The 10,955-nt window shown below is 39.5% G+C and overlaps 1 protein-coding gene across 9 annotated transcripts in view; it reads left to right on the forward strand.

The window, feature by feature from the left end:
- The window catches only part of LOC6048663 (longitudinals lacking protein, isoforms A/B/D/L), a 104,589-nt gene that overhangs the window by 54,540 nt on the left and 39,094 nt on the right, over positions 1–10,955 (forward strand). For 2 of the 9 annotated variants that reach the window (XM_038261987.1, XM_038261988.1), the window contains exons 7-8: positions 7,797–8,279; positions 10,337–10,359. The exons of 2 other annotated variants lie outside the window; for them this stretch is intronic. In XM_038261987.1, the coding sequence (XP_038117915.1) occupies positions 7,797–8,279; positions 10,337–10,350 (497 nt within the window). In that variant the 3' untranslated portion in view covers positions 10,351–10,359. Of the gene's footprint in view, positions 1–624; positions 1,167–1,641; positions 2,078–4,152; positions 4,346–4,634; positions 4,946–5,431; positions 5,885–5,981; positions 6,240–7,794; positions 8,280–10,336; positions 10,360–10,955 lie in introns of those variants that run through there. 5 more of the 9 variants (XM_038261992.1, XM_038261993.1, XM_038261990.1 and 2 more) reach the window with 5 other exon arrangements.

Raw genomic sequence — 10,955 nt, forward strand, 5'->3', positions numbered from 1 at the left:
TTGTCTAGTAAGCGAAACGCTCATTAAAAAAAATTAGGCAAACTTCCAGGGAGGCGCTACACCTAAAATTATTTCAAAACACGTTGTTAAAATTTCTAACTGGAATGCACTTCTGCTATAACACAACCATTTTTTCGATCATTTCGCATCGTTGCAAAATGTAGTTAAATTAAAAAAAATCAGTCTAAATTTCACGGTCTTCGTTTTTATTGCTTGGCACAGCAGCCAAATAAAAAAAAAGAAGAAAAAAAAAACATTCGAAGTGTTTTGTCATTTTTAAATTCACCTGTGCCAACTTTTGTAAGTCGTCCCAAACGCCATGGCAAAACTCGGTCATATAAGGATGTCCGTTCTCTGTGATTAAGTTTATGAAGTTTATGCATTTTTTGTACAAATATAGTATACTTTATTGTAGTAGAACTAATTAATATACAGTTAATAAAGTCGAACAATGTTGTTAATACTCAAGGAGTTTTATTTAATCCAAATTCAGTTATTCTTTTTCTGCATTTTCTCGAGCTATGAAACCAAATTATTGTTTCGCTTTTTATCAACTGAGTGTCTTGCAAACAAAACAATCAAAAGAAAAAAAACGGAAACAAACTCCACATTATCACTTTTCAGACTTTTGCTCCTTTGCGTACTCTTTCCACCCGCCGGAGAAAGAACCTGCGGAGGAGTGCTATCCGTGTCCGCGCTGTCCGCGTGTGTACCGTCGGAAGATCACTCTGGCACGTCACGTGCGCCACGAGTGCGGCGTGGAGAAGAACTTTTCGTGCCCCTATTGCCGGCACGTGTCCCAACGGAACGACCAACTCTTGGGGCACATTCGCCGAGCCCACCCGGACATTGCACCGTACCTGCCCGTGAAACGCTACCGGCGCGATAGTTTTCTGTAAAGTAAGAGCTTGAACTAGGGGGTTGCGAAAGATTCGAAAATAAGCTACTACGCTGAGATGTCCCGGGGCATTGGATTTTTTTTAAAGTGATACAATTAGTAAGATAGATTTTCGATTAGTGTCAAACTCCGTTTAGATGGTAAATTATGTAAATATTTTGAGTAACTTTTACCGAACAGATTACGTACATCTTAATCATGTAGCAAAAATATATATAACTGAATGTTTTCAATCCTAGGAAATACAACAAAGCATTTAGAAAATGTATGGGTTTAATTGATTTCAATTCACATCGAAATAATCATCTTTCTAAAAATTAGTTTTTCTTAACGAAATGCCTTGTTTGTCTTTTTTGTAAATAGTTCGGGCGCATTTCGTCGGTTAAGTCATGGATTGCACTTTAAAATATCATTTCGCTAACAAAATGGTTCAAAGTTTGTTGGAATAGATACAAGTGTACACTGACGCTAGTGAATCAAATCATATAATCTGCAAATTTGTTTACTTTTAAATGTATTCGTTCAGCTACCTTATCTTCTGTAACGTATTATTTTACCAGTTGAAATTTTCCGTCCCAATTTGAGCAACATCATTAGCTTCAGTGTAGGCTACGCGATTATATTGTTTTTTTTGTTATTGGTTATTTTTTTTTACGATAAGCTAAATATAAATATCCCTACACGCAATTCACGTAATTCAACAACGCTAGCATAAAACCATTCCCACACTGTGTGCTTTCCAGGTTTGCCAAATGTGATGCCGCCATATTTCTCCGCCAGTGCTGCTTCACTAGTCGCGGCATCACCGTTGCATTCAGGGATGCCATTTTCATCGCACCAAGTTGCAGCAGGAATCTCGACGCCCATCATCTGTGAGCCGGAAATTTCCATCCATCGATTGTACAAATGTGACAACAGTGCCGGAGGAGGCGGCGCCGGGTTCCACCCCGGAGGTACATTGCCGCCACTGCCGTTCAATCCGATCCGGAACCGTAGTAAAAGCCAAAGCTGTGTCAGCGCTGGCGTGATTCCTTCGAGGCAGGCCAGCTTCTCCGGTTCTTCGGTTTCCCAGTGCGAATATTGTAATTTTTCGTGCTCGTGGAAATACGATCTTAAGTTGCATCTGAAGCAAAAGCACGGCATCTATAGGAAAAATATATAAACTTTGTTGTTAAAAAACGTTTTCTTTGGAATGCCGCGCTGTCCTTTGGGGGATTGATGGAAGTTTGGGATTATCAAGGGAGGATGAACAATTCTTCTCTATGGTGGTCAGTGGCCCCACAATTCAAAAACGGCGGCTTCAGGAAACAAGTGTTTTCTGTTAAGAAGAAGTAATTAGCTTAGACAGTTAGAAGACGAAACGAAATTTTTTTGTTGCACTGACCGTATGAGCAACATAATGCACGTTCAAGTTTCTACTAGGAGAATATATTAGATTATTGTTTATTTTGTTTTTTGTTAGCAAATCCGTAGTGTATCAAGTTTATTTTTTTATTCTTTATGTTTCTATTCTAGTTTGTTTCGCTCGTTCTTGTTTGTAGTAGGATTGAGTTTTTACATTTTTTATTTATTTTTTATGTTTTCATCATTGTTTTTCGTTTCTCCACCTACACCTGCTTCCAGACCTTAAAGCTGCCAGTTTGTTTTACCAAAATTATGTTCACTCTGGTCAGCGCTTCCAATGCAGCGTTTGTGAAAAAAAGCTATTTACGGAAGCGCCACTTGCAGCGACATATGCGCGATGAATGCATAGGAATCCCGCCGCGCTTCAACTGCGACCATTGTGATTCCAAGTTCCGCCGCAAGTATCATCTAGTGAGGCACATGGCCTCTAAGCATGGCATCCAGATCCAGGACAAAATGATTCCGGGCCCGGGTGGCGTTGGTGGCACCAGTGGCGTAGGAAGTGCCTCGTCCGTGACAAAGTTCGATAGTGATTGTTTCAAGCCAAATAGCGAGGCCGATAACAAGTTTTCCGTGGATGCTTTAATGATGAAGCAAGAAGTAATCGACCAAGTTACCTCGCACTCGTCGCTGCTGCAAAACTTTAAAACGCTCCTCTTTGATTACGCGCTCAAGAACGTGCCACCTCAGCTTCAACAGTAGACCCGATCGCGATCTTCTTTAAAACCTTATTTTAAAACATTAATTTGCTTTCATCCTTTCATTCTATCTTTTCGCGTATTTAGTGTTAGTATTTTCTTTCAAAACTAGTTTTTTTTTAACTCGTGGCCCTCAACTCGCCAAATTCTGCCTGTCGACTGATTTCAAACGCATCTCATTTACCGTAGCCATTATTTTTAAGGAAAATTTTAAACCAAATGAAACTGCCATTCTTACGATTAGTATTTTTTACATCGATTTATTTTAAGACGACAATCGCAATAAGCGGTTAAAAGTATTTTCGCGCCATTTTGAAAATGTAATTTTTCTACGATATTGTCAATAAAAGTCAAAACGCCAAATACAACTGCTGTCTGAACTTATCATTTTTATCATACAATGAGGAAAACCATCAACCTGTCATTACCAGTCATAGCCTTTTGTTGACCCGCTCACTACAAGTCTTACCACCTTTTATTTTCCTTTTTCGCTCTATTTCTATATCTTGTTGTATTGAGCCCAGCTAAATCATCGTCTGTTGAGTACGTAACGCAATCCAAACGTTTCTTCTTTTTTCGTTTCTGCTAAATCTTGTGTAAATTAACAAACAAAAAATAATAATTCAGTGAAACATCTTTACGCGGTGGCGTTACGCTTTTATTTCGTCGATCTCTCTTAAACCATACAATATTCTTGCATGCTTCAAAAATCGTTTTGTAGATCTGAACAAAACCTACAAACTGCTTTTAAAAGATTGCAAAAATGTTTCGTCGTTGCAGAGAAATCGTCGAAATAAAAAGCGTAACGCCACCGCGTAAAAAGAGGTTTCACTGTAATAATAACTCCCAGCGTGATCCTAGAGTTCCATTTTAAGACCCTTTACCCCCCATCCCCTTTTCTTCCCGACCAAATTTCACGCGTTACGTAACTTTTAGACGGAGCTAACACTAAATTTTACCTAGTCGTGACATCATAAATTCCTGTTTACTTGAATGTTTTGTTTCGTCTGTTGCTATTGTTTCCAAGTGTTGCCATATCCCACTTTCTTCTTGAAACAATACATCTTGTGACTCAAAAAAAAATAATCACACACTAAAAAAAGAGAAGTGCGAACCTCTTTCAACTTCAAAATACCCTATACAATTTTGCAGATCATCTTCTTACAAATGCAAACGCTGCCCGCTGCCGGGATGGACGGCGTCTGCTACAGTTTAACGATCTATTGTTCGATATTAAGTTTTCCGATCTGTCCAAATTTCTAAACCCCGATGGCCGGTATCAGTGCCCGAGGCGGGAATGCGATAAAAACTACAAGGATGCCAGCTCGCTGCAGCGTCACATAAGGTAAATGCGAGAAGAAACCATGTTACGATCCGCCCTTTACTAGCACGACTGTCACTCTCTCACGTTTCTCTTTTGTTGGCAACTTTTGTGAGCGAGCAATCGACATGCTGCCAAAGTTACCCAAGCGAAAGTGTGAGAGAGAAAGAGAGAGTAAAGAGCAATTGTTGAAAAGTGCGATTCTGTGGGAGAGTTTCACTCCCACTGCGATCGCGCGGCTCTGCTAGAGAGGTGGATCAACTTGAAACCTCAACACTGCAAATTGTTTCTTTTCAACGCCTATCATCCACAGATACGAGTGCGGCGGGATGAAAAAGTTTCGCTGCGTCATGTGTGGCAAAGCGTTCTCGCAAGGATCCCATCTGAAGCGGCACCTCGAGTCTGGAGTCTGTATAAAGTACTACTTTTAGGCAGTGAAAACGGCACGTTATCATGTGCGTTGTAAAGGAAAAGCGGAACGTCGAAAAAAAGCGAATTGCGTAGAAAACGGATGCAACAATTGTAAATTGGAAATCTTAGATGAATTCACGTTGAAAGTGCTAGTGTAAATAAAAAAAGCGGGGCACTCGTTTGAAGACCCAGTGCCAACCTGGTTTAAATCGACACTTAACCTCAGATACAAATACCTTTTGTTACCACTAGGTTAGACCTAGACAAAATAGTCATTGGGCGAAACGGTCGGTTCAAACGAATGCGCCTATTGTAAAGTGTTTTATTCCCGAAATGAGGTGAATATCATTGTACATCAGCAGTAATTTATCATGAAAAGTGTTGTAGTTTATTGTTTTCTTCGATTCGAAACGATATATTGTTATCTAATTTTTAAGACGGTTTGATAACCATAGGAATGAAGCAAAGTAGATAATTACACAGTTTATATAATTGCATACAAAGAGTTGTAACCGAAACCAAAACATAGTTGTAAGATAATAAATACTAGATTTTTCCTGAAATTTTAGTTAACATACTTGGTATAGCCTCTTACTTCTTTTTATTTCTCCTTTCTGTTGATTTGCTACGCTAACATTGAGGCTGCTCCTAATGTTTCCATTATATTTTCTCTGTTTTTCACTGTTCCACAACCTGCAGAGGGATCACCAACATATACCAGTATGAGCAGTGTGTCAATGCCGACTTCCGTCATAGCCACCGACACCGATGATGAGTCTTTCATTCATCTGGAATCGCTGTACGATGCAGGCGCCAAAGTGGAGGCAACTCCGTCAGATTTCATGGATGGTGGCAGCAGTCTGCTGACCGGTGGTGATCCACCTCTCGTAACGGCGGACCTTCGAAGGACAACCGTGCACGAATCGCAGTCCCAAGTGGAGGAAATTATTTCCTACCAACGCTACGGAAAGATTGACAAAACAGTATTCTCAAAGCAGAAATTCAAGTGCCACCTCTGTGGCTTCGGTTGTTTACACCGTGATACTTTGCTAAAACACTTTGATGAGTCTCATCCATTGTAAATTTTGGGGCAGAAAAAACTACAAATTTTGTACATAAACTTATGAAATAAACTTCAAGTCGAAAATGCAACTCACTCTAGATATATAAATCAGTAGAGAACTTGTCAAAACGCAATTGTTCAAACTAAGGGTCATTATCTGATTGATTTCTTCTTTCTCTCTTGCAGGGTTCGCCCAAGGAAAAATCGAATATTTGGAAGAGATCGTAGAGCCTGGCAGCGGAACAGTTCTGGAAAGCAATACGGTCGTCTTTGAGATTAAGTCTCAGCCGATCGATATGGCGGAAACGATCGAATATCTTGTCTCCGCGGAAGAAGAGGATCCGAAACCGAGCAAAAGTCAACAGCAACAGCTGCTTCCGGTAGACACAGCCACGGAGAACAGTCCAATGTACGACGACCCGCAACCCGCGATAGTGCTAAAAAAAGGTGCGCCGCATTCCGTCGCATATGCGTCCCCGGACAAACACGGAACCCCGGTTTGAGTGTCCCAAGTGTGGCAAAGCGTACTCTTTGGCGAAAAAACATGCGCCGTCATGCCCGGCTAGAGTGTGGCCAGGAGCCAAAGTATGCCTGTCCGTACTGTCCGCTTCGATGTAAGCGCAACAATCAGCTACAGCGACATATCGATTCGCGACACTAAAACAACAGGAGAGGCTGTTGTGAGGGGTCATGTCTTCGTTTGAATAGCACAGTTGCGCTGGTATGCATTGCAAAATTGGGGTTAAGAGTTGAAGTGAAATAATCAACATTTGAAATATATCTAACAATTCATTGCAGAATGCTGATTATTGCTATCTTGTTACTCGTTAGTTCTGGGTAATGTTGTTCCATTTTTTGCGGTTGCAAATTTACTATAGGGGGGAAGTTTATCTATTGGTTTACACTTCGTTCTTTTTCTATTGAAAAAAATGTTGAAGTAATTTTAATGTTATTATTATGGTATGTTAGAAAATAGTAAATATAAAAATTGCTTTGTTTTTGGATGTGGTGAAATTCTCGCTTATCTTTTCGTATAAGATTTTTAAAGTAAAAAGTTTTTCCTTAAGTTATGACCTGGTTATGACCATTTTTCAAAATACCTCATTTTTATCAAATATATTACTTTTTGTTCGTTTCGGAGAAAATGAACATGAACATATTTTTTTATAGAAATAACTTCCTAGCTAAGCCAACAGGTAATTTTACTTAAAATTGGAATTAATATAATTTTATTAGCTAAATTAACTTGTTGTTTACACCAGAAGTTATTTCGAAAAAACTTTTTTGTAATTTATCCTCGAACTTTATTCGCAGTTTATGATTAGCTACTAACAAACATTTTTACGTCAGGGAAATACGATTTTTATTGTAACCTTTCGTTTACGCATAATTGTTCCATGTCGCTATGTGTTTCATATGGACATATAAAAAAAATCTAAAAATCAATCTTGACATTTGACCAGTAGTTTGTTTAATATAAACATATCCTTTCAATAGTCAAATACGCTAACAGTTATGCAAACACCATTAAAAAAATACTTTCACGCTCTTACCAGCTTCCAACTAATACCAGCGCATCATTACTATCGTCATCATGACAAATAAAGGAATGAAAAACAAGGATTTATTTGATAAATTTAGCAAATAAAATAGTGAAACCCGGGTAATTTTAGAAAATAACACATGTAATAAATCTGTATTAAAGTGTTTATCAGATATTGTGAAAGAAACACACGTTATTTTATATTATTGTACTTTCTTCGACATTTCTTTGCCATCTTATTAAAAATAAAAACAAATGGGAGTAGTCTAACACATGACATTTTTTAAACAAGTTAGAGCACTACTTTTATTGTATTTTCAATAACTGTGGCGGTTCAGTTCTCACATTCGGTGTAAATACATTTTGTTCTCTTAGTATTCTATTTTAAATTATAGTGCTTTTAGAAGAAACCAACAGTGTGCTTCATTTCGCAATACTAACATTTTCTTCATTTTCAGATGCTCGTCCCGCAAGGCCGCAAGCAGCAAATTCAACAGCAGCAGCAAAAAAACTTAAAACAATTACCGTTACAACGCCGCAATTGACGACGACGAGCGCAACGGTGCTGGAATCTGCTTCACATGTGGCCCAGATCACCGCAAACACCCCCATAATCTTGAACGATCTGAACGATTGCCTGCTCGAGAGCAAGAACATTGTGGTGTCGAAGAAAGACAACAAGTACATTCTGTTTACGACGGCTGCGCCGGAACCGATCTCGCTGCAACCGGCGACGACGTCCCAGATACAGTCCATCACGTTGCAACCACTGCAAGTGAGTTCCGCAAACGTCACCGCTCCGGCAGCAGCGACCCTCCATACGGCCACCGTGATCGATACCGGGCGCATCGAGGAGCTGCTGAAGCGGGACAAAATTATCAAAAAAACGGAACTGCAGAGCGACGGCACGACCACCACCACCTACATCTTTGACGAGTGCGGTAATGTTGCTACCTCTTGATATATCTCTCTCATTCACTCTAATCAAAATTCTGGGTTATTTTTCTTTTTTCGTCTTGTTTGGGACGTCTCATCAACATGCCTTCTTATCACACACATTCACACAAACAAACATTTAAAACATTCATTCATCTCTTGATTTGGTGATTTGGCCCAGGGTGTGTTGGATGTTCTTGGGGTGGTTACAGAGAGTCAGTCTCGTTTGCCTGGTTTCCTCCTTTTTTATGCAATCCGATTTTAATACACATATAACTTTGCAACAACATCTATACTTTTTGCGCACACAGAGATTAAGATAAAATCTAATATGAACAAGTTCTCTATAGGTATGGAACTCATACAAATCAGTTTAAAAAATATTGACTCCAAATTTAAGATTGCATGGAATGTATCAACGGCAAACGGGACTGATGCAGAACTAGACAGAAAATTATCGATGCTACTTTTATGGAAGTATTACAACTTTTGCTGATAACAGCTATGGAATCTTCAATTTCAAGCAAAACAACGTAAAAGGGCCGAAACCGAAGTGTAAACAAAGAGTCTGTCCTGCTCACGTCAGTTGATGTTTACATTAGAAACGAGCAGGATAGACTCTTTGTTTACACTTCGGCTACGGCCTATTACATTGTTTTGCTTGATTTACATAAAATATTTTATTCAAGACACATTTGCACTCGCAAAATGTCAAAATTAAGCAAAATATCGAAAGTTTTCTTCCGTGCCTTTCTTTGACTATTTTCCTGTTATATTCGCGCTTTAGTACTTTACCTTACACCCCATCAAAAATTACTCAGTTTATTCATTACCGTCGTCAGGGAGGATGAGATGGATCATACAAAAATGCTGAAATTTGTATGACCCAATTTCACCCTAGAGACCCAATGTCACCCCTGATGACGGTACGTCTAAACCGAACTAACCCAGAAATTAGTAAAGCCAACTGTCAGATTTGAGTGAATTTCACTCATAATTCAACGATAACTTGAGAGAAGTTGCATCTTAGACTCATGAGTAGGTTCGGTTTTGACGAAAACTGAGTAATTTGAAAAAAATAGGTTAGTTTAAAGTTTAAAAAACAGAGTAGTTTAAAGTACAGATTGTCAAGGGAATGGTCAATGTTTGACAGATCCAAACGTGCTGGACACCAACCGATCATACGCCCGCCAAAACTGGCAGTGTTGCAAGCCGATTTATTTTGCATCGACCAATCTGTTTCCCCTAGACAATCTGTAGTTTATAGTCAATTTATGTTGAGGATAGAAACCTTTCACCAGGAAAACTGTCAACTGAAGCACACCGTTTGAAAAGGGTCTATCGAGAAAAAGATCAGCAACCTGGTGTTATATTTTCTGTCCTGTTTCTGTATGTGGAAGAGAGTTTTACGACATGTTGAAAATATTCTTCGATCTATTTTCTCGATATTTAATACAATAACATACTTTAAGAAAGCCGTGCCCGCCCTGTGGAAACATTTTGTTAACTTTTTTTCAATCCATTTTAATCCATTCCATTAGTCATATAATTTTATCACTTAAGGTTTATAATTGGTTGCGGGTCAAACAATAACCGAATAAAGTATTTTTACTTTTTTTTTGTTTTTACTTTCTCCCTTGACCACACAAACACACCACATGTGTATATAATTTTGGCCGGTCTTCGCCACGGACATGTCGAATCATTTGGGTGTCGGGATTATGTCGCTGCGATTTCACGTTCTCTCCATCTAAATGATTTACTCTCCTCCTTCACAACTGTTAGATGACAAATAATCATAAACTTCCATCTTAGGATCAACTTTGTTTTATCTACATTTTGTTTGCTTGCGTTGCTGCGTTTTACCCCCCACAGTTTCTGTTGTATGTTTTACATTATTTATGATTTCAATTGTGCTTTTTCTCTTAATTATAGCGTTTGTTGTGTTGTTTCGCTTGCCATTCATGCTAACCATTTGCAGTATACCTAAACCACACGAGTGTGCCTTTGTTTTAAATGTTCGGATTTTAACTTTCTGTTTGTATGCAACGGTTCATTACAGATATTTTACCCTGAAAACTACTTCCAAAAATGTTATCAACACGGCGCCAACGGTTCAACAAACTACGTCGGTAAAACCGACCACGCTGTCGATAGTGAAGGTAGCACCGGACAATGTGATCACAACTGGTGGCGGAGCCACGCCAACGGTGGTTCCGGTTGTTCCGCAGCCAGCTTTGCCAGCAACGCTTATTAGTGCCAGTCCAAATCCAAGCCAAATTATCTCTACCAAGAAGCTTTTGAAGCCAACTCACCCGCGGATCAAGTATTCTAAGCATAAGAACCCGTCGGTTCAGTCGGTAGCGGCCCTACCGATCCTGACGATTCCCACCGTGCCGAGCAGCAACATTGGGCAGTCGTTGAGCTTGTCCGTGCCGGAGGCCCCGGTCGGAACGACAACGACCAAAATTGAGCTGCTAAATTTTCACTCTCGCAAATTTCCCGGCCAAAACACAAAGACCATTGATGTGAGCAACATCCAGCAGATTCCGATCTCGGCCGTTGCCAAACCGGTTCCAACGACGCGCTTACAGTTAGTGATGCGAAACAATCACCAAACACGTCCCAGAGTAACGATTTTACCAGTGGCATGATTGACGATCTCGACTATTCGGTAATCG

The sequence above is a fragment of the Culex quinquefasciatus genome, chromosome 3, assembly GCF_015732765.1.
Source record: "Culex quinquefasciatus strain JHB chromosome 3, VPISU_Cqui_1.0_pri_paternal, whole genome shotgun sequence".
NCBI lineage: Eukaryota > Metazoa > Arthropoda > Insecta > Diptera > Culicidae > Culex > Culex quinquefasciatus.